This window comes from Cervus canadensis, chromosome 1, assembly GCF_019320065.1.
Source record: "Cervus canadensis isolate Bull #8, Minnesota chromosome 1, ASM1932006v1, whole genome shotgun sequence".
In the NCBI taxonomy this organism is placed as follows: Eukaryota; Metazoa; Chordata; class Mammalia; order Artiodactyla; family Cervidae; genus Cervus; species Cervus canadensis.
Window position 1 is genome coordinate 17,949,278 of NC_057386.1, and position 22,937 is coordinate 17,972,214.

Consider the following 22,937-nt stretch of genomic DNA (forward strand, 5'->3'; position numbering starts at 1 on the left):
ATAGAGCAGGACTGGACTCAGTGGGGACAAATGTGCAATTCTTAAAACTTACTCTACACCCCAAAATAATCAAATATCTGGAGAAGAAACACAGACTTCTCGAGACACTTTATGTGGCCTGAGTGTGTCCTGAGACCAACACTGCAAACGTCCGCCTACTCTCTGACCTCCATATACACTGTTAGGATACACACCTGCAGGCTGATTCTGTACCACATCCCTTGTGGCTACAAAACAGCTTCGGTGCCGCAAGAGGCTCCTTGCTGCTCGCCCCCTGCGCCCTTGACTAGCGCCAGACCCACTCCCTAGGCAGCTCTCCCTTTTCCTTTTCAGTGATTCGAAATGTCAAGTTTAAGATCCTGGATGCAGTGGTTGCCCAGGAGCCCCTGCACCGGGGCGGGGGCCAGATCATCCCCACCGCCCGGAGAGTCGTCTACTCGGCCTTTCTCATGGTGAGTGAGGGGGGCTGTTCTGACTGGGGGCCTCGAGACTGCTGTCCCCCGGCCCTGCCCAAGCTGAGGAGCCCTGTCTTCCCGCTCTGCTGCAGGCCACCCCTCGTCTGATGGAGCCCTACTACTTCGTCGAGGTCCAGGCCCCCGCAGATTGTGTCTCTGCTGTCTACACGGTCCTGGCCAGGCGCAGGTGAGCCGCCAGGCACCTGAGGAAGGGGGCGGCGAGCCTGAGTTCCAGTGAGAAGGAACTCAGAGGGACTGGCTTCCCTACACCCTCCACTCCTGAGGCCTAGGTTTACAGAAGGAAGCAGGAAAGGAATGAGGCATCCCCAGCCTTACTACACGTCATAGTTTGAGGTTTCTCCTCGGACCCCTCCTCAGAGAGCTCCTGGGGGATGTCAGTCAGTGGTGGGAGGGTCTGCAGGGCCTTGTCCTGTCAATCTTCCACTCTTGCCCACAGGGCACTGCCCCTTTGACTTCAACGGGGAGCTGTGGGGAGAGCCCGAGTGTTTCCGCCCTCTGTGGGGCACTTGCTGTTATTCTTTTCTCTGATGGTCAACATTTGGGGGTACATTGCTTCTCTGCTTTTGGCCTCCACGGGGGTAGGAATTCAGCCTTTATTTTTCTTTCTCAGGGGACACGTGACTCAGGATGCACCCATCCCAGGCTCTCCTCTCTACACCATCAAAGCTTTCATCCCAGCCATTGACTCTTTTGGCTTTGAGACTGATCTGCGAACTCACACGCAGGGCCAGGCCTTTTCCTTGTCTGTCTTCCACCACTGGCAGGTAAGAAGATGGTGCAGCCTGGCCACTGTGGTCTCCCACCTCTGCATGGCCGTCCCCTCTGACCTGCCCACCTCCAGGCCTCCAGGGGGATCACCAGCATCCTAGAGAAGCATCTTGCTTCTCGGCCTGGCAGCTCTGAAACCGCTTTGCCTTTCAGATTGTACCTGGTGACCCTCTGGACAAGAGCATTGTCATCCGCCCCTTGGAGCCACAGCCAGCTCCCCACCTGGCCCGAGAATTCATGATCAAAACCCGTCGTAGGAAGGTACGTGTCCTCAGGCCCATGGCCGTCCCTCCACGCCCAGGTGGTCTTACCAGGAGCTGGATCGCTCTTTGTTTCTTGCTTCTGGACCCTCCTCCCAAAGACTGAGAGCATTTTACTGCACAGTGTGGGGAAATGTGGTCTTCCCAGGCTCCAGGCTCCCAGGCCTGGGGCCACACGCCTGGGAAGGGAGAGCCTTCTCCTGCCCTGTGATGATACCCTAACGGCAGGACTCTCAAAATAGCTCAGCCAACACATTCCCCCCGCCCCCCCACCAAGCACAGCGCAGTCACACACGACTCGTCTTTGCTTCTGCCCCCACTCTCTGCAGGGTCTCAGCGAGGACGTGAGCATCAGCAAGTTCTTCGATGACCCTATGTTGCTGGAGCTCGCCAAGCAGGATGTGGTGCTCAACTACCCCATGTGAGCGCCAGGCCGCCTGGCAGCTCCCGCTCCCCGCGCTAGGCCACACCCTGGACTTAAACCTGGGCCCTGGTGGGACTCAGACTCCACGTGGTCAGAGCGTGTCTGGGGCTGCTTGGCCATCCTCAACAAGCCCGGAGCCCCCAAGCCTCCAGCCCAGAGGGAAGAACATTGGGCCTCCTGGTTCCTCCTATGGCCTCAGCCTGGCTCCACTGCCAGAGAACAGAGAGGAACTCAGGGTCCTGGAAGGAGAAGGGGCTGGAAGTGTTGAAGCCCGAGGGGCCCTGTCTTCAGGATTTACGTGAAATCTTTTTTTTTTAGTAGAAGTTTGACCTTAGACGTGTTTTATAAGTGAACAGAACATTCTGACTGCTGCCTTGGTCTGTTCCTTTCATCCCCGCTGCTCTACCCTCTTCCCTTCAGCTCAGGCTCGTCCTGGCACTTGGGTTCTGGGTCTCTGTCATCTCCCACGAGGCCTCCCTGTCTCTGCTCCCAGCTGCAGCCTTCTTCCTGCCTGGTCCCCAGGGAGGAGCGCCTGCCTCTCCACTTGGTGTTCCCATGAGTACTGAGGCCTCTTTACTGCCCCCACTCCCACTCCTGTGGGTGGCCCTTGAGGGGGCTGGGGAGTGGTTGGGTCTCTGGGGTCAGAGGTCTCCTCTGCCCCAGAAGGCTCTCCTTGCCTTGGAGTTGGGGACCAGAGCCTTCCCTCGCTCTGCTGTCCACTGTGTGAAGAAGAGACCAGTGAATTGCCTCAAACTCCTTTATTAGGTGCATACCCAGATTGACTGACGAGGTCCAACTGCCTTGGGCCTGTAGGACTCCTACTTCTCCCTGGTATCCTGCGCGGTTCTCTTGATGTAGTCTCGGTACATCGTGTACACAGCGCCTGTGTGAGGGAGAAGGGAAAGCGCCCCATGACATCGCCCCTTCCACCCATTGCCTGGCTCTCCCGGGTGTCGGGGGGGTGGTGCTGACACTAGCCGTTCCCTTGAGAGTCCACCTCCCTGCTCATCTGTCTGCCCCAGGTCTCGACAGCTGCTGCAAACACTTGGCTGCACAGCCTGGGGAGACAAGCCATGTGACAGTTGACAGAGCCCTTGCACGTATATTGTCTGAGAAACCTCACTGCAGGGAGGGAGGGAGGCAGACCCCGGTGGGTATTGTCATATTGCACACGGGGAAACAGTCTGAGAGAAAGGGACTTGGCCACTGTCACACGGCAGGGAAGTAGCACTCTGCCTTCTGATCCGGAGAGGAAGAGAAACCACTGCATGTTCTCTCACCTCAGGACAGACTCATGAAACAGACTATGTACCTTCCCCTGAACAGGGGAGAATAAACAGGAAACCCAGAAAATGTTTCCTTATGAGGGTTTCACCGAGGCCTTGCTGTGGAGCCTGGTGTAGGGAACAGGGACTGAACTCTTGTCCTGTAACTGTCAGGGCTCACGGTCAGATTTTGCCTCATCGGTTTTGCCCACACCAAACCGATGCCCGACCCCACCAGCTACTCACCCAACATGATCGCGCCCACAGCACAGGCCTGTGCCGCCACTCGGGTATGAATCAGGTGAATGGACATCTTGGTGGAACCACGAGCCTTCAGCCGGTAGATCCGGTATGCTGCCACCAGCAGGCAGCCTCCTAAACCTACAGAGGCAGAGAATGTGATGCTTGGGCCTTAATCACCAAGCACATTGCTCTCCTGAAGAGACACTCACTAGGCCGACCGGGCGTCTGGATAACCAGCTGCCTTCCTGCTGCTGCTTTGGGGCAGGGGGCACCTGAGGGGACTGGGGAGTGGTTGGTGGAGTAGGGGCTGTCATTAGAAAATTTAACTGTTCTCAATGATTTTTTCAAAGTGACTGCCTCCTTCCGATACCTCTCCCCCCTCCACCTCCCTGTTCAAGTAGCCCATCATCATGACTGTCCCACCTCCCTGAGCTCTTCTCCAGCCACTGCCAGCCCCCAGAGCTGTTCTCTTCCCCTCCCAGGGCCTTGGGGCAAGGGAGCCCGAGGGGACCCCAGGCTGCTCCTGCCCATCCTGGCACTGGTGTCAGCCTCCCACGCGCTTGGTTGGCCGCCACCTCCACCCCCCCAGCCGGCCTTGTTTATTGTCAGATGTGTCACCTCTGCTCTTGATTCACTCCTCTTCTAGCTGTTGATTAGTCAGTGGGCAGGACCACTCGAGTTCAGGGCTTCATTCTTTGAAAGGACCAGGAGACACGTGCTCTCCAAGAGAAGGCCCCCTCCTCGCCCCCCCATTCCTTCCCTTCCCACTCACCTATAGGCACCAGCGGAGACTCCCTCGTCTTCCTCAGGAGCTTCTCAGACACACTGTCCTCACCCTCGGGTGGCGCCCACCAGCCTCTGTTAGCAGACATGATTCTGCACCCAGATGTTAGCAGCTGGGGCTCCTAGGCTTCAGCCCAGTCCTAGAAGGAGGCACCCGCAACAATAACTCCAGTTCTCCTCAGTCTGGGCTGGGAAGGAGGAAGTTGCCTGCTGAGACCTCTCTCACCATGCCCGACATGGCTGTCCTGTCTCAGATGACTGGACCGCTAGTGCCGTTTCTCCCATCTCTTCCTCTCAACATCCGCCTCTCCCCAGCTCGTTCCAACTTCACTGTTTTCTCTGCCTCCCCCTCCACCATCTGCATCCCTACGGGTATGATCCTCGGGCCAAGAAAAGCAGCTGAGAAAATCCTCAGATGAGGGTGGGAGGAACAGTCCTTTAACCTTGGGCCCCCCACGGGCCTTAAGTCTGTGATGGTTGTTCCCAAGGGAGGTGCAGAGGAAAACCTGGCCCTGGGCAGCCAGAGCCATCCCAGTGTTACAGCCATGATGACCAGACCACCAGAGCCGGAGACTGAAATGATTAAACGTGGACTTCCGTATAGTTTCATGCAGATTTTGAACATTAATGTTAATGGAGCAAATTCTGGTCCCTGAGCTATTCTCTGTCTCCAGGTCCATCTCTTGCCAGGTTCTTTTCAGTTGCCAACACCCTGCCTCCCTGTCCTGGGGACCCTTACTGCTCTACTTGTAAACCCCTATAAATGTCTGCTCTCATCACAAACTAGACGGAGTCCCAGACCGGGGATTCTGCCTGCTGGGTGCCTTCTAAGTCTAACCCCAAGACAAAAGTTCCTGCTTGAGGCAACTTCTTATCCCTAGTTGCCTCTCTCCTCCTGGAGAAGCAAGGACTACTGGCCCCACAGGTCCACAGCATGCCGGTGCTTACCCTAGGAGATGGCTAGAAAGTGGAGTGCAAGCAGTCCAGCTAAGGCTCAGCGTCTGCTGTTTTGAATTGGCCAAGAGCTGATGATGGAGCTGCCACTATGGGGTCAGGGACACAGTGTCCGGTTTTAAGGAGACTTTGAAGTCAGGAATGGAGAGGGGAGGAGATAGGTCAGGACATCAGTCTTAACCCCCCATCTGCTGAGTTCCAGGCTGGAGCTCCAAGCACTGTGCTCAGATGCTCACTCGTGTCTGACTCTTTTCGACTGTAGCCTGCCAGGCTCCTCTGTCCATGAATTTTCCAGGCATGAATACTGGAGTGGGGTGCCATTTCCTCCTCCAGGAGATCTTCACGACCCCAGGGATCGAACCCTCAACTCAGATTTCCTGCATTGGCAGACTGATTCTTTACCACTAGCGCCACCTTGTGAAACTCCAAGCACTGTAAAGTAATAAAAGATCAGATGGAGGGGATCCCCTATCTCAATTCAGTCTTTTAATCCTGTGGAGGTTCGTGGCTGGATCAGAGGTGGACTTGATTTGGAGAACTGAGATAGGAATATACCGGCAAAAATGGGCAGAGATCCTGAGTTTTCCCCCAAATTATATGGCCTCAAATAAGAGGGGGACTTCCCTAGTGGTCTGGTGGCTAAAACTCCACACTCTCAATGCAGGGGGCCAGGGTTCAATCCCTGGTCAGGGAACTAAATCCCAAATGCTGCAACAAAGATGGAAGATCCTGCATGGCTCAACTTAGACCTGGCAGAGCTGAATAATTATTCTAGAGCTTTGCTGGTGGCTCAGTGGTATAGAATCCGCCTGCTAATGCAGGAGACAAGGGTTCAACCCCTGGTCAAGTAAGATCCCACAGGCCACAACTACTGAGCCTGTGCTCCAGAACCTGGGAATCATAACTACTGAACCCATGTGCTGCAACTACTGAAGTCCAAGTCCCCTAGGGCCTGTGCTTTGCAACAAGAGAAGACACCACGATGAGAAACTCATGAGCCACAACCAGAGAAAAGCCTGTGCAGCAGTGAAGACCCAGCACAGCCAAAAATTAATAAATGTTTTTTTAAAAATACTCTTAAGAACAATGTGGGATGTAAATAAAATGCCTTAATTGTGGGAGACAGGCTGTCTGGTGTTGGTCTTGACCCCTCCAAGAATGTTTTCTGGACCCAGGAGATTTGTCCAAGAGTTTGAAACAGTTGTGACTTCCCTCACATCACCAGAACACTTTCTACTGCCTGCAGGCTGATACTTAGGTTACGCAGAGGACCATAGCCAGCATTAGCACCTATTCTGTTTCATGTATTCATATTTCAGAACTTTCCACCATTCTACACAGTAAGTAGCAGCTTGTCCCTGGACCAGGAACTGAGCTTCTGAGAGGCTAAATGAGTTATCCAAGGGTACACAGTTAGTGAGGGCTTCCCAAGTGCCTCAGGTGTAAAAAAATCCGCCCACCAATGCAGAAGCCACAGGAGACGAGGGTTCTATCCCGGGTCAGGAAGATCTCTCAGAGGAGGAAATGACTACCCGCTCCAGTATTCTTGCCAGGATAATCTCATGGACAGAGGAGCCTGGGCTACAGTTCATGGGGTCGCAAAGAGTCGGGTATGACTGAGCAACTAAGCATGCACACACACAGCTAATGAATGTCATGATTTGAACCTGGGTCTGGCTGGCTCCAAAGAACCTTCTTGCTAAGAAATGGAGAAAGACCAGGTGCACTGCAGATTCCCACTCCATCCCAGGCCTTTGTTTCTCCCCCAGATTACTCTCTGTCCTAAAGCGACTTTTCAGCACTGGAAATGTGTCCAGCAGCTGAGGTCTCTCTTCTCTCCCCAGCCCTCACTGCTCCAGGGAGAGGCCCAGGGTCACAGTCGCTCCCCCGGGGCCTCTGCATATCCCCAGCGTCCCTGGGAACTCTCCTCCCAGGCATTCACACACACTCCTGTGCTGCCTCTCCTGGTCCCAACGGTGGCTTGAATTCTCCAGAGATCAATGGTCTAGGCCAGAAGTGGGAGAGTGGAAATGTCTGGCTGAGACAAGGCAAGAATCAGGATCAACTCCGAGTACTTTAGAGAACAGGGGCCAAATTAAGGAGAGCGAATTTCAACTTCTCCCTGTTGAGATGAGAGAAGGCAATGGCAAGGCACTCCAGTACTCTTGCCTAGAAAATCCCATGGACGGAGGAGCCTGGTAGGCTGCAGTCCATGGGGTCGCTACTAGTCGGACACGACTGAGCGACTTCACTTTCACTTTTCACTTTCATGCATTGGAGAAGGAAATGGCAACCCACTCCAGTGTTCTTGCCTGGAGAATCCCAGGGACGGGGGAGGCTGGTGGGCTGCCATCTATGGGGTCACACAGAGTCGGACACGACTGAAGCGACTTAGCAGCAGCAGCGGCTGTTGAGATGACCTCCTTGCTGTCCAAAGGACTCTCAACTAAGATCCCACAAGCCTCGAGGTCAATATATAAATTAATAATTAATTAACTAAAAAGATGAAAAACCAAGGCTTGAGTTAAACATCTTGCTCAAGGTCATAGTAGGTGACAGCAAAAAGCACTAGACTTCTAACCATTTCTAAAATCAAAGCTGGAGAACACCTAAAAGGTGGAGGGAAAGTTTTGAAATAGAAGAAATAAAATTGCTTTTTATTTCAAAAACCTCTGAGGACACACAGTAACCAAAACTTCAAAGAACAGATTTCTGTAGAGTCCTGTTTTAGTAAACAGATAAGATAAAATTATGATACCGTTTTTGTTAATATGCCAAGTCTTTAATAATTACTTTTACTTAACCTTTCTACGTTAGTAATTCGCTTAATAAACCTCTTTCTTCCAGATCAGGTCACACTAATATAAATTCTAATTTAGAGGGGTCTAATTGAATGATGCAGACAGACTTAATGGACACAGAGAGCAGGCCAGAGTCAGACATGGGGTCAGCTGCTTAACTGACTGCTCTCTACATACCTGGTCTTATACCACTCAACCTCTTTTGAGTCTATGTCATCATCTGTAAAATGGAGGTAGCATCTACCCATAGGATCGATGTAAGGGTTAAATAGGGCTTTCCAGGTTCGCAGTGGTAAAGAATCTGCCTGCCAGTGGGTTCAACCCCTGGGTCCAGAAGATCCCCTGTAGAAGGAAAATCACACGGACAGAGGTTGGACCCCACTGAGTGACTGAGCATACACGCAAGGGTTAAATAATATGATTGTTAGAATTCCCGTCCCTGCTGCCTACTCCCTTTCTTCCAGAATGAGCAAGGTGGGGGGCGGGGGATGGGTAGCAGGCTAGGGGAGAAATGGAAAGTCCCTGACAACAGATGGGAAGCTTGCCATCTTCTGGGTGGTCCTGAATTCAGCACACTCGCATCCCTTGGCAACCCCGTCCTCCCTGTTGGAGGTGCTTCCCTGCCCTAACTGAAAGCTTCAGGTTTGTTCTCCTGATTGTGTTGGGGGAAGGGAATGGTTGGGGGTGGGGGACTTGGACTTGAGGCTGTACACAATCTAAAGACACAGCTGTGCTATATATAGCCTGCGGGAGCTGAGTGACAAGAGCGGGGCAGCGAGGGACGTGCAGCTTTTGCCTTGAGCTAAGGAGTGCTGTGAGTGAGGGGGTGATGATGAATGAACTGGACAGGGAACAGAGAATGCCCTGAGTTGGGGTAGGAATGAGAAAGACCCAGGCTGAAGGGCTAGGGTAATTACAGGGGAGAAAACTTGGGGCCACACAGTAGTGTCTAGAGGGCTTGAGGAGGAAAAAGAAGGCAGCAGGAACAGGCCAGGGCAGTGGAAGTTTCCGGATGAGATGGCTAGACTGAAGCAGCCTCTAGAAGGTACCTGGGGTGGGAGGGTGGGACATCCCCACTCTTTCTAAAAACAGGCACTGGTTCCAAGGACCTTGCAGCATTTGTTCAAGGACAGCCTCAAGAGCTACAGGCTTGGGCCAAGAAAGTGCCTTTGGTGCTCACTAATCATTCTGGAAGAATAATCTCCTTGGAAGAAAAGCTATGACAAAGCTCAACAGCATTTTAAAAAGCAGAGACATCACTTTGCTGACAAAGGTCCGTATATTCAAAGTTATGGTTTTTCCAGTAGTCATGTATGGATGTGGATGTGAGAGTTGGCCCATAAGGACAGCTGAGCGCTGAAGAATTGATGCTTTTAAATTGTGCTGGAGAAGACTCTTAAGCATCGCTTGGACTTCAAGGAGATAAAACCAGTCTATCCTAAAGGAAACCAACCCTGAATATTCATTGGAAGGACTCATGCTGAAGCTGTAGCTCCAATACTTTGGCCTCCTGATGTGAAGAGCTGATTTGCTGGAAAAGACCCTGATGCTGGAGAAGATTGAGGGCAGGAGGAGAAGGGGGCAACAGAGGATGAGATGGTTGGATGGTATCACTGACTCAATGGACATGAGTTTGAGCAAACTCTGGGAGATAGTGAAGGACAGGGAAACCTGGCGTGCTGCAGTTCATGGGGTCACAAAGAGTTGGACATGACCCAGTGACTGAACAACAACAATAATCATTCTGGAGAGACTGCTCACATATTTTTAAAGATTCTAAGAGGGTGTGTTGTGGATAATGGTGATGGGAAGGCTGAATGAGAGTGTAGTGATAGAATAGAATCATGTCTAATGAAGGAAGAATTTTGAGCTGTGGAAGACACCAGCACAGACCCCAGTACTAACAAACGGATGCGCCAGAGGACTTGAAATGTTTTGCTAAAGTTCTGTGTTGGGTGCTTCTGAATACCCAAATTCCCCAAAGCACACTGTGAGAGGGGACTAATGTCTTGAGAGCCTACAAGATTTAGGTACTTCACATATTTAAGCTTCACAACAGCCCCAACTAGTAGATATCGTTATCCCCACTTTACAGATGAGGAAATGAAGGCTGAGAGAGGTTAAGTAACAACCATGTCATACCACAGGTAAATGGCTCCGCTATCCAACCAGTAATGATAATCACTATAGACCACCTCACAATGAAAATTTAACATATGACAATGTGGTTACCCGTACATTTCATCACATTCTCACACCATCTTAGCCAAAAATCAGGCAGCACAGTGGTAAAGGGTTTGTGAGCCAATACAGGTTTGTGAGCCAATACGCAGGTTCAATACCTGGGTTTGGAAGATACTCTGGTGTAGGAAACGGCTAACCACTCCAGTACTCTTGCCTGGAAATTCCCATGAACAGAGGAGCCTGAGGGGCACAGCCCACGGGGTCTCAAAGAGTCGGACACAACTGAGTGCGTGAGTGCTTAGCAGATTAGAAATTAGATTAGAAACATGTGTAAATGGGGGGCTTTCCTGGTAGTCCAGTGGTTAAGATTCTGTGCTTCCAATGCAAGGCACACAGGTTGGATACCAGGTCTGGAAACTAAGATTCTCCATGCCAAGTGGCCAAAAAAAAAAAAAAAAAAGAGAGAGAAAGGGGATACACATAAATGAATGTAAACAGCTGGGCAGGACAGACCTCTGAATCCAGAGCCTCCAGACTTCCAAGGACTCTCACCAAGGCAGGGTAGCTCAGCCCACTGGGTTCTAGGCGTGTTCAAAAGTCCCTGTCTGCGTGGTACCAGAGGAGTTCTCTTCATCTCCCATATCCTTCTCCCCACCCCCAACTCCTGAGCATATTTCACACATCCTTCATTTGCAAGTAAATTGACCTTAACTTGAAATCCAGCATTAATACTCAAAAAACTGCTAGCTGGGCTCTGGGAAACACTGGTAAGGAGTCATCTTACTGTTTCTTTTATACTACTTGTATTACCCATTCAAAAAATTCTTTGACAAAAAAAAATCTGCTTTAAACAAAACCCCTCTGGCAGGAAGGAGTGGTATAATGTATGTCTCGGACAGGATTTAGCCACAGAACAACAACTACAGGTTAACTGAGACTTCTGGGGATTATAGCGGGGAGGGGGTTGTGACAGGAACATGCCCCCTCCCAATAGCAGAAGTAATCAACAGCTTCTCATTCAGCCAGTCTGTGGCAGGCAGGGCTTCATATTGCCAACAGGGAGCTTTCCCAAATCCTTCCTCTCTAGGCCTCTGGTCCCATCCCCCAGGACGGAAGAATGGGCTCTGAACCTACCAGCCAAGTGGAGACCCTGGAAAATGTGTAATGGAAATAATGACACACTGCAGCCTTCAAGTTGACCCTACAGTTCCCAAACCACAGAGCCCCAGGGTGACTCTCAAGTTCTCAAACTGGGTTTTGATCCTTTCCTGCCTGAGCCCCATGTGAATAAAAAGTGATGTGGTTCTCACAGCACCCGGCTCCCCTGCTCCCTGCCTGAGGCTGGAAACCAGACCCATTTCCCCATCATTTCCCGGTTTGAAACTTGAGGATTTTTTTTTCCCCCTTCCCGCTGGTATCCTTTTTATGTTTCCTTCCCTCTGGTAGCATTTTTATATTAGCCACAGTGGCGAGCCTTCCTTCACGCATTCACTCTGTATACAATTGCCAAGCACCTACTATGTATTGGGCTGGGCTCTAGGAGCTGTGATATAGCTTCCTTGCCTCTAGAGAGCTCATATTCTAGCAGTTGCCCTGATTTGCTCAGACCCTGGTCAATGCCTGGACCGCTGGCTTAGGTTTCTGGCCTCAGCTCAGCTCTAACTGGATTAAAGGATGTCTCTAGCTGGCAAGGTGATAGAGGAGAGGAAGGAGTCCTGACCAAGAGACAGAGTACTGACTTCGTTTCTATTTTTTAAACTATCTGCAGGTAAAACAGCTTAGCTTCCTTGGGTTTCATTTCCATCTTTAAAAGCTTGCTCTAGGGAATTCCCTGGAGGTCCAGTGGTTAGAATTCAGAGCTTTCACTGCTGAGGATGCAGGTTCAATCCCTAGTGGGGGAACTGAGATCTTAAAAGCAGCATGGCAAAAAAACAAAAACCAAACAAAAAACTGGTTGCTCTACCTGGATAGAGACAAGCTGCATGCTTGAGAGTAAGATAACAAATATAGGAAGTGTTTGGTCTCAATCTCCATGAAGAACGGGTAATGCTAAAAGATGGAGAGGCTTCCCGGGCATGTCCATCCATGAATTTATAGAAAAAGAATACCTAATAAACATTTGAGTGTATATATGTGTATATATATATATATAATTTACATGTATAATACATAATACATATTTGTTTATATATATATATATATATATATACTTACATAACCAAATGTCTTAAAAGGTTATTAATTGGTCTTAGCATACCATAGAAAAGTAAACTACCCTTATTGAAAGAGAACAGCTCAAATGTGGCAACTAAACACACCTGAGTATCTTGTATTCAGCATTCAGATCAAGAAGAGAACAAGATCAGCCCCTCTCCCTCTGGTAACTATCCTTTCCCTAGGATAACCACTATCCTTACTTCTATCAGTACAAATTAGTTTTGCCTGTTTTTGAACTTCATATAAATGGAAAGTTTTGGGAAATTCATCTATCCTAAAGCTGCCTGTAGAGATTGTTCATTCTCAATGCTGTGTATTGTATGAACGTAACATTTTGTCTATCCTTGCTGTGGTTGATGGACATTTTGGGTAGTTTCCAGTTTCTTGGCTGTTACAAATAGTGCTGCCATGAATATTCTAGAACAAGTATTTTGTACATATTTCTGTGGACTTTCAGTAGAACTACAGATTCATAGTGCATTCCTAGGTTCAGCTTTAGCAGACATTCATTGCCAAATAGTTTTCCAAAGTGATTTGCACCAATTTATACTTGTACTAGCAATTGTTGGGAGTTTTAATATTGTAGTCAGTTTTACAACGATGTTGTCTCCTGTGTTATCTGTACTTTATTCCTATTTTCACATATTTGCAGGGTCTTCACACTTGTCATTTTAATTTTTAAATATTTTTATTTATTTATTTAGCTGCACCGGGTCTTAGTTGCAGCATGCGGGATCTTTACTTGCAACATGCAGGATAATTTTAGTTGTGGCATGCAAATTCTTAGTGGCGGCATGTGGGATCTAGTTCCCTGAGTAGCGATGGAACCTGGGTTCCCTGAATTGGGAGCACAGAGTCTTAGCCACTGGACCACCAGGGAAGTCCCCATGCTTGTAACTTTAAATACATTTGTAGAGAAGTAACAGTGACAGTGGGGAGGGCATGTGGCTCTCAGGACACGGCAAGTATAGGGGGAAGATAATTTAAATACCGAGGCCAAGCAGCTAATGAAAATGATTCAAGCTGCTGAGTGGAGAGGAGCTTGAGCCTGGTGGACAGACGCTACTCAGAAGTAACTGCCAGGAGAAAACAGAGGCTCAAAGTGAGTAAAACTTTTGACTTTTTAGAGAGAAGCCAGAAAGACAGATTTTTAAAATTTGGCAACTAATTGACAATTTTGGAAAACGTCCTACAGGCCAAACAAAACATCTGTCAGTGGGCCAGATGTTCAGCCCTCAAGTTTGTTTTCAACCTCTCCACTGGCCATAAGGGCTTGGCTTTCCGTCAGCGGGGGGGGTGGGGGTGGGGGGGGGAAGTGTTTTATTTATACCAAGTCATCTCACTGGTTAAGAGTTTAATTTCCTCTGTGATCAAAAGGGTAAAATAAAAACCCATCCTTTTGTATGGTGATGGTCAATAAGATAATTTAGGAGCACTTTACAAAGTAAAGTACTCCCCCATCTCCTGAGTTCGACTTCCATTGTTATGCAGGTACCTCTCCACTTAAAGCAGTTGAGGAGTTTTCATAACCCTACGGTGCAGTTCAAGGTTCGAGTTTCCTATTCATACAAGTTTTTAGAAAGTCCTTTGAAAATGGGATCCTGCCGGGATGCAGAGGGTTAAGAGGAAATGGCCTATTAGGGTCTTGCTAATTCGAGAAGTCCAGGACCTCAAAAGTATCTAGAACAGTAAGAGCCAAGCCTCGAAAGAATGAACGACCATTAACCCGACGAAGGCCAGTAGGATCTTCGAGTAACTGCAGAGCAGAACCTAGAACCGGGAATTAGAGTCCGGTGTTACATCCCCTGGCCTTGGCCGAGGGCAGCACAGAAGACAACTCCGGGGCTCATTTGGACCAACCCAGGATACCCAGGTAAGGCGTGTCTTCAGGGCGCCGTTAGATGCCCGCTCGAAGTGAGGCGCGGCCGGCCGGGGGCGGTTCCTGTCCCGAGAAGCAAGCTGGAGGAATGACCTGCCCCGGAGGCGAAGTCTGCGCCCACCCGGGGTCTAGATTTCTAGATGGTGGGTCGCTCCTACACGTGCCGCGTCCGGGACCGCTGGGGAGCGGGCAGACACGACCGCGGAAAGTTGAACACTCGCGCGGCCGCCCGCGCGCTCCAGGCGCCCCCTCCCATCCCAGCGCCGCTCGCCTCTCGCCCCCCGCTCCCAGGCCGCGGCGGGACGCCCCCGCCCCCATCGCGGCGCGCAGTGCGCAGGCGCCTCCCCGTGGCTCCGGGCTGCGGGAGCGGGAGGAGGCGGCGGCGTGAGCGGCTTCGGCCTCGGCCGGAGACTGAGGCGAACGCGGCGGCGAAAGAGGTGGAGGAGAGACGACGGTGGCGGCGAAGGCGATGGCGACGCGGGGCACATGAGGCGGCGGCCGGCGGGACGGGCCGAGGCCCGGCGGAGGAGGCGGCTCCGGGGGACCCCGCCGGCCGGTGAGCGGCGGCCGTAGGGCCGGCTGAGAGGCAGCGGGCCAGGGGCGGGGCCCGAGGGGAGGCGGGAGAACTTGTGAGGAGGCTGGAGAGGGGTCTGGGGCCCAGCGGAGAGTGCGGCGGGGGGCGAGGGGAGGGAGAGGACGCCACCCAGGGCTTCCCGCCGAGCCCCGAGGGGGCGTCGCGACCGGCTGTCCGCCGCTGACCCCGGCGCGCCCTCCCCCTTTGTCCCCGGGCGCGCGGTTCCCAAATTGGGAGGGAAAACGGCTCGGGGGTGGGCCCGGGCCGCGGCGGTCGCGCCGGGTGGGCGGGGAGCCCAGAGGACCTGGGCGCGCACTTCGGCGGTGCTCGCAACTCCTCGGGCGGTTAGGGGCGCAGGGCCGAGCCGGGGCGCTTCGCGGGCTGGTCTTTGTCTCCGGATGCTCGGCCCCTGACATCTCTCCGGGCGGCGTGCCGTTCGTCTGGCTCTTTCCTCGAACATCCCTGCCGGGACTCCTGTCTCCGCAAATGTTTGAGAGATGTAGTTCGCGGGCTTGGAAGTGAGGGGACCGGGGAATATGGTAATCGCCTCTCGGTTAACACGTTTTTGTTTTGTTTTGTTTTGTTTAAACTTAAAATGATTTTTTTCCCCCGCTTGGTGAAACTTTGAACGACCGGTATGTTGTGGTTTTTTTTTCCCCCCTTTCTGTCTCCAGATTCAAAATTACGGGAAGGCGCTAACGCTGTGATTGTGGCCAGTTGTGTGGTTGGCGGCTGCTGTTGGAGCTTTGAGTTGAAAAGATTTACGTGATTGTGTGGTTTAGAATTGTTTGTTCTTTTTTTCTTTTTTTTTTTGCGACTGTTTCTAAGATTGGGATTACTTTTTCTTTGGGAAATGGGCGGATTTGATTTACCATTTGAAGGAATTTTTGTTCATTGAGAACCTGCAGTAGTACAGATTTCATTGTGCTCGCTCTTTACTTTGTTAGCATCAAGACTACTTTGTGGGATCGAATAAATCAAGTTACAATAAGTTCTGGATGAGCGTTATCTTGTATGCCTGATTAGTCTAAAAATTATCATACGTTCGTGTTGTATACACGTTCCAGTGAATATATGTGAAAGTGTTGTAGAAATCAAACTATATATGTGAGAAGGATTTTAATTCCCTTATCAACGGAGTACATTAACATCTGTAGGAAAAAAAGACGATGTAATTTAGGAATCAAATCCTGTACCCCCAAAGAGGGCTTTAGGTATCATTCAGAATAAGAACGCAGAAAAAGAAAACTTAACTCTTGAGCTCCTGACTAAAAGTATGTGAATTGTGATTATGTTTGCTTCGTTTGTGTGTGTTTATTTTTTGGATTTTACCATAGTTTTGTGTGTTGCAGTTGCTTTGGATTTCCTAAGTGCTATGTAATAGCAGAATTAAAGAAACATGAACTAAGTATTCTGGGTAAAAGGTAAAAAGCACTGGTAAACAAGTCTGTGTCTTAGTTTTCACCAGATCATTGTGAGCCGAGTGTTGTAGGAAAAGGACATTTTGAAGAGAATATATGGTAGTTATATGAAATTCTTCTTTTATTATTTGTCCTAATTTGTAAAGAATGGTTTGATACTATTTACTAATAAACTGTTGTGTCTTTTTCCCAAGCATTTCAAACATCCTTTCCAAATGTCAGTGTTCTTAACTTTAGGTTGTGTGACTTTTGAATTGGTTTTCTTTTTTTATTTATTTAGCTGCACTAGATCTTCCTTGCGGTGTGTGGGATCTAGTTCCCTGACCAGGTATCTAACCCAGGCCCCCCTCATTGGGAGCTCAGAGTCTTAGCCACTGGACCACCAGGGAAGTCCCTTAAATTGGTTTTCTACTTGTGCTAGCAGCCACAATGCTCTTAAAAAGGAGCGAAGGACTGAGTAACTTTCTATTCAGTCCTTGAAGGTAGAATTGAGTTTCAGCCTTTAATTGAAAAGGTTTAAGAAGTTAACATATTTTAGCATAATAATCTTATTTATAAATGCTGCTGTCCCTTACTAATTTTTATTATTTCATATCTGTATAAATTAGCCAAGTGAAAGGATTCTGGGTAGGTCTCTGATTAGCTACTCCTTTCCTCACCGCCACCTTCAGGATTTACCTATCAATTCATTAATTGGGATCTTAGACTACAAAATAGATAATTAAAATTCAGAGCATCTTTTTCTCAATAAATACCTAGTTCCATGATTTTATTCAGTGCAAAGTGGTGAGTTCCAAAAAAGTTGAAACTTTTTTTTTAAGTTCACATTTCGAAGTAAATGAAGTGTTTTCTTTTGTATTTTGTTTTTTTAAATATTAATTTGGATAGTTGAGTGCAGGTGGAAGTATCGTTACTTATTTCTGAACTTGTGCTTTTTTTTGTGGCATAGAAGTATGTGTGGCTCCTATCCAAAATACCCAGCAAAAATTTAGGTAAAGATAGGATGGAGTTACTTTTTTTTTTCTTTTGGGGACCATTTCTTTGAGAATACATATAAGATAGGTTTTAGCCCATACCATTAACCTGAAACTTACATGTAGAAAACAGTTTTGAGCTGTTATCAGCAAAGTGTCAGCAGTTTTTCTTTTTTTTTTTTTTTTTCAGCAGTTGTTTTTCAAGCATAATACTGCAGCTGATGAATTTAGTTTATGTGGAAGTAAGGACCTATTTGGTTAAGTTTGAGCACTGCCATTTTCTACAGCTGTCAGGAATGAATGATCAGTCATCCTGGCTGGCATATGGTAGAGAACACTTGGGTTTATCATTCAGGTCAATAAAGTGTTGCCCAATGAGGTTTTTTTTTTTTTTCCCCTAAAGACAAGGATGAGATCTTTATTTCTGTAGAATGAGTAGAACTCTTAGTTAAAGCCTGTTCTGTAAGGCTGTATTGCTGTGACACTAGCAGAATTTGGACAAAAGTGTTCTGGTGCCCGTTTATTTAGTGAAGTTCTCTTCAGTTGTGTACCTATGGTAAACCCTGAACTAGATGCTGAAGATTCAAAGATGATGTTGTGTGGATTTTGCTCTCAAAATGCTTAGCGTTTAACATGCTAAAAAAGTTTAGCAATCTGGAAATTATGTAAAATCTTTGAAACAAAAAAATGTATAGGATTTCAGAGGTTTTGTTTTTTCTCTATAGAGATGGAATCAACTTCACATGCTATTTTCATCTAAATTGTAGTTAAGTCTCAAATGGTCATAAATATTTTCAGCTACATCTTTGAGGGATTTATCAGGTTTGATGGAATTTATTGTTACTTAACCAAGTTACAACATTCTTTTTGGGAACCTTCCGAGTGAAGTGGGTCTGGACTCTTGTCTATTTTTAGGGAATTCCCCTTTACTCATTCTTGGACCTTAGATTCCTAATTGCCCACCTAGAGTAGGTGTTTATTTGGATTAGAAAATTTCCTTCCTGAAATAGTTTCTTCTCTTAGTTTTCTAATTTTCCTTCCCTGCTGTCTGGCTATTCCTTCAGGTTTCCTCCACCCCCACCCAGATCTTTAATTGATGGTCTCTTTCAAGCAAGTCTTGGTCCTTAGTCTGCCTCCGTTCTCTAATCTTAGCCATTCTGTGCCTTCAGTTACCACATATATTTTGGTTTTTTTTTTTAATAGTTTATTTTTATTTATTTGGCTGTGCCAAGTCTTAGTTGTGGCATACAGAATCTTAGCTGCAGCATGGGAAACTCTTAATTATAGCATGTGGGATCTAGTTCCCTGACCAGGGATCAAACCTGGGCCCCCTGCATGGGGAGTATGGAGTCTTAGCCACTGGACCACCAGGGAAGTCCCACCATATATTTTTACTACAACCAATTTTTCATCTATATTTCAGACCCCTTTTCTGATCCCAGCTGTCTGCTCAGTCAGCATCTCCACTTAGATACTCAGGTAGTTTGAATTGAGTTGCCCAGAGTGAACTTCTGGTCTTGGTTCCAAACCTACACCTTCTTCACTGTACCCTATTTCATTAAGTGGCTCTGTCAACAACTTACTGAAGCTAGGTTCTTGCAGTTTTCTTTCCACCTCTAATTTCCCCATCCTAGCCTTGGCCATCTTTTCCTAAGACAATTATTATAGTCAATTTTAAATGGTCTTTCCTTGTTTTTTTCACTCCTGTTTAAAAAAGTAAAAAATGCAGTATTACCAGTATAGTTGAAGTCTTCTGTTTTCTTACCTGATTGCACCTCCTCTCCCCTGACAACCACTGTTGTAGGCCTCCTAACCAGAGGTAATCACCAACCTGAATTTATTATTCGCTTGTGTTTCTTCATACTTTTACTATGTATGTATATACTTCTAAGCAGTATACTCTCATCTACTCCTCTCACATCAGCTAAAATTGTCTTTGAAAAGCAAATATAATCGAGTCACTTATCTGAAAACTTCTGTTGTTCTCCCTTTAAAGCCTACAGTCTTCATTTTTAACAGGGTGTGATCTGGCCTTGCTACTTCTCCAGCATCATTTATTTTTACTTGCTTTCTTGTAGTATATGGTCTAGCTATACAGATCTTTCCCCCCCCTTCACTGAAGCTTCAGAGCTCACCCAACAGCCTTTCTACATGCTTTAGCTAATCTGTCTGCCTGGAAGGCAGCTCTTCATTCTTCAGAACTTGCTTAAATATCACTTCTGCAGAAAAACTTTCACTGTGTGCTGTGCTGTGCTTAGTCGCTCAGTCATGTCCGACTCTGCGACCCCTTGGACTGTAGCCCTCCAGGCTCCTCTGTCCATGGGGATTCTCCAGACAAGAATACTGGAGTGGATTGCCATGCCCTCCTCCAGGCGATCTTCCCAACCCAGGGATCGAATCCAGGTCTCCCACATTGCAGGTGGATTCTTTACTGTCTGAGTCACCAGGGAAGCCCATATTAGATTAGACTGTCTTATAGCATCTTGCACTTCCCTTCTGTAGGATAGATCACCATTTTAATTAGTTTAATTATTTGTATAGTACCTATTTCATCATTAGACTATACTTTTTTTTTTTGTCATGCCTCCTGGCTTGAGGGATTTTAGTTCCTTGACCAGGAATTGAACTCAGGCCCCAGCAGTAAAAGTTCAGAGTCCTAACCACTGGACTGCCAGGGGGTTCCTAGACTATACTTTGGTGCCATAAAGTCAAGAGAAATGTCTGTCTTGGATGGCTGGTATCCCTAGCACCTAGCTCATAGTTCATTTATGTATTCAACAATTATTTGGATGTTTACTAATTTCTTTTTTATTTGTAGTTACTGGTGGCAATGAAGTAAGTTCTGTCAGAGTTTTTGTTCTATTATTATAGAAGTCTTATTATTGTATTTTTTTTTTTTTTGCATTTTTGGTCTCATATGCCAATACAGTGCTAGATTTTTAGTAAATACCTACTGATGTAAATTTACTTGTATCCATGGCCTGATCAGTCTTAAGTGGTTTTAATAAACCAAAATACTATGATCACCTATGGTGTAATATACATAGTGGAGACTCTTGCCTCACAGGAAGATAATCACAGCTAGGCTTAGGCAGGTTGTCAGATGGAATAAAGAAATTGAAGATTAGTTTTTTCTTTTTTTTAAAACATAGTTTATTTATTTATTTGACTGTACCAGGTCTTAGTTGCAGCATGCAAGATCTTTAGTTGCAGCACGCGAAATCTAGTTCCCTCACCAGGGATGTAACCCGGGGCTTTGTGTTGGGAACTCGGAGTCGCAGCCACTGGGACCACCAGGGAAGTCCTGAGATTAGTTTTTTTTTTTTTTTTAAACATAGTTTATCTATGTAAAAAGTTCTGATTTTGATTTCTTCCCGTTTGCTGGACCAAGACTCAGTATAAATAATGTCCTAAGAAACTTGGACATGTTATGTGATTATACATTAAGGCTGGCACTGATAGTTTTATACTTGAGTATTTCACTTCACTGAATTAAAAAAAAAATTTTTTAAATAGGTAATTACATAGTACAAAATCAAAGGTGTGAGAGGATTTACAGTGAAAAACAAGCCTTCCTCTGTTCTCTTCTCAGTTACTCAGATTTCTTCTTTCTGCTGAAGCGATTACTGCTTGCTTTTTTTGTGTGTGAATTCTTTCAGAGATATCCATACACTCAGTATCCCCTCCCCAAATAGCATACTCTACACACTGTTCTGTATCCTGCATTTTTCACTCATATATCTTAGTTTGTTTCTTATTATTACCGATACAGCTGACTCTTTTTTTCGCTACTAGATGTGCTGTAATTTGTTTATGGAGTCTCTTACTGATAGCCTTTACATTGTTTCCAGCCCGTTACCAACAGTAGTGCAGTGCAATATTTTGCAATATTTTGTATATCCGAACATTTCATTAGATAAATGTTGAGCACTGGAATTGCTTGCTGGATCAGAAAGTATGTGCATTTTCAATTTTAATGGATATTCCACTTTGTTTTTTATAGAAGCTTACCATTTTACCTCACTTCTAGTAAAGCACAAAGAATGCCTTTTTATGGGCTTCTCTGGTGACTCAGTCGGTAAAGAATCTATGTACAATTCAGGACACCTGGGTTCGATCCCTGGGTTGGGAAGATCCCCTGGAGGAGGGCATGGCAACCCACTGCAGTATTCTTGCCTGCAGAATCCCCATGGACAGAGGAACCTGGCAGGCTGCAGTCCATGGGGTGACAAAGAGTCAAACACGACTGAGCCACTAAGCGTGCACACACCTTATCAGTGATCTGTTATCAATTTAAAATTTTTTTCCAATTGGACAAGTGAAAAGTAGTATATTGGTACAGTTTTAATTGTAAATCCTAATTACAAGTGATATTGAATATCTTTTCATGCCATATTATTAAAAGCCATTTACGTTTCTTTTTCTGAGGATTGTCTCTTCATTGCAGATTTTTTTTTTAATTCAAGTGTTGTTGATTTACAATGTTGTGTTAGTCTCTAGTGTACAGCAAAGTGATTCAGATATATGTGTATGTGTGTTCTTTTTCAGATACTTTTCCGTTACGGTTTATCATAGGGTGTTGAATATAGTTCCTTGTACTGTACAGTAGGACCTTGCTGTTTATCTGTTTTATATATAGTAGTTAGTATCTGCTAATCTGAAACTCCTAATTTATCTCCCCTCCCTTTTCCCCTTCGTAAGCATAAGTTTGTTTTCTGTATCTGCATTGCATATTTCTATTGAGGTTGGTTGTTTGTTTTTTTTTTTAATCTGTTGGAGCTCTTTATGTGTTAGAGAATTTAGCCTTTTAAGAATTGCAAATAATTTTAAGCATTTAGTATGTCTTTTGAGTTCTGTATAGTGTTTTCTAGCTTTCTAGAATTTATATTTAATATTAAATTTGTCAATTCTTTCATTTGATGTCTCAGTTGTTTCATTTTAGAAAAGTCTTCACTAAGCTTATTAAGAAAAAATGTTCATCTAGCTTATTGCTTTGCTTTCAATTTGAAATCTTTTATCTATTTGGAACCTAAAGATCAAACTTTTATGTTTAATTTTTTCTGGATAGCTACCAGTAGTAGTTCAATATCATTTATTGAATGTTCCATCTTTTTCCTGTTAGTTTGAAATGCCACCTGTATCATACATTTTCTCAGATGTATTTAGGTCTTCTGAGCTTTATTCTGTTCCAGTCTTCTAATCATTTTGCCAATTCCATCTTAAGTTATAATAACTTCATAATATATATCTAGAGAAACTTGTGTGCCCTTGTTTCTCTTTCTGAAATTTCCCAACCATTCTTACTATTACTGTGAGTTTTGTAACATTTTCACATGCCAAGCAAACATTTAATAGAATTCATAATGGACACTGGAACGTTTTTGGTGGCTGTTTTAATAATCATTTTCTCAAATAAAGGTAGCTCCAATTATTCGGTATCAGACACTCACAACCAGCAGGTAGCAATGGCACAGTGCCAACAACTGCGTTTCAAGGAAGTATTGAGGATGTTAATTTTCTGTGTTGCTTCTGGACCACTTTAGAGTGCCTCTCTAAAGAAATGAGAAGAGCAGCATTATGATACTAACTGCTATATAAGATACGTCAGAGAACTAATAACTTTTGATATATCCTTGCAAATTAAGAATTACCCTGTTGTCTCATCATCCTATATTTTGCTCTAGGGTGAAATTTTATATAAGTTCTTTCCTGGT

The 22,937-nt window shown here is 46.5% G+C and overlaps 4 protein-coding genes across 7 annotated transcripts in view; 2 read left to right on the plus strand and 2 right to left on the minus strand.

The window, feature by feature from the left end:
• Positions 1-2,299, plus strand: part of EFTUD2 (elongation factor Tu GTP binding domain containing 2) — a 36,316-nt gene extending 34,017 nt beyond the window's left edge. Inside the window, exons 24-28 of the mRNA XM_043466565.1 lie at positions 334-452; positions 548-642; positions 1,087-1,240; positions 1,398-1,505; positions 1,834-2,299. Of these exons, the coding sequence (XP_043322500.1) occupies positions 334-452; positions 548-642; positions 1,087-1,240; positions 1,398-1,505; positions 1,834-1,929 (572 nt within the window). The 3' untranslated portion in view covers positions 1,930-2,299. The remainder of the gene's footprint in view (positions 1-333; positions 453-547; positions 643-1,086; positions 1,241-1,397; positions 1,506-1,833) is intronic.
• A 372-nt stretch (positions 2,300-2,671) lies between these two features.
• HIGD1B (HIG1 hypoxia inducible domain family member 1B) lies at positions 2,672-5,275 on the minus strand. The gene is made up of 4 exons (XM_043466579.1): positions 5,168-5,275; positions 4,209-4,359; positions 3,440-3,574; positions 2,672-2,811 (listed from the first exon to the last, which is right to left on the minus strand). The coding sequence occupies exons 2-4, from the start codon at positions 4,306-4,308 to the stop codon at positions 2,747-2,749; spliced, it is 300 nt and encodes a 99-aa protein (XP_043322514.1). The 5' UTR covers positions 4,309-4,359; positions 5,168-5,275; the 3' UTR covers positions 2,672-2,746.
• Positions 5,276-13,798: 8,523 nt separating this feature from the next.
• Positions 13,799-22,937, plus strand: part of GJC1 (gap junction protein gamma 1) — a 31,293-nt gene continuing 22,154 nt past the window's right edge. Inside the window, exon 1 of one of the 4 annotated variants that reach the window (XM_043466612.1) lies at positions 13,799-14,248. The gene's annotated coding sequence lies outside the window, so the exon portion shown is untranslated. Of the gene's footprint in view, positions 14,249-14,378; positions 14,811-14,941; positions 15,464-22,937 lie in introns of those variants that run through there. The other 3 variants (XM_043466592.1, XM_043466620.1, XM_043466601.1) reach the window with 3 other exon arrangements.
• LOC122440953 (proline-rich protein 2-like) lies at positions 14,273-15,244 on the minus strand. The gene has a single exon (XM_043467777.1). The coding sequence runs from the start codon at positions 15,242-15,244 to the stop codon at positions 14,273-14,275; it is 972 nt and encodes a 323-aa protein (XP_043323712.1).

What these genes read in the sequence shown, in the direction of transcription:
- HIGD1B (XM_043466579.1), bottom strand. Translation starts at nt 4,308, where the DNA reads ATGTCTGCTAACAGAGGCTGGTGGGCGCCACCCGAGGGTGAGGACAGT. An exon ending in GTCTCCGCTGGTGCCTATAG is followed by an intron (nt 3,575 to 4,208) that starts GTGAGTGGGAAG and finishes CTGCCTCTGTAG; the next exon opens with GTTTAGGAGGCTGCCTGCTG. An exon ending in TGTGGGCGCGATCATGTTGG is followed by an intron (nt 2,812 to 3,439) that starts GTGAGTAGCTGG and finishes TCCCTCACACAG; the next exon opens with GCGCTGTGTACACGATGTAC.
- LOC122440953 (XM_043467777.1), bottom strand. Translation starts at nt 15,244, where the DNA reads ATGTCAGGGGCCGAGCATCCGGAGACAAAGACCAGCCCGCGAAGCGCC.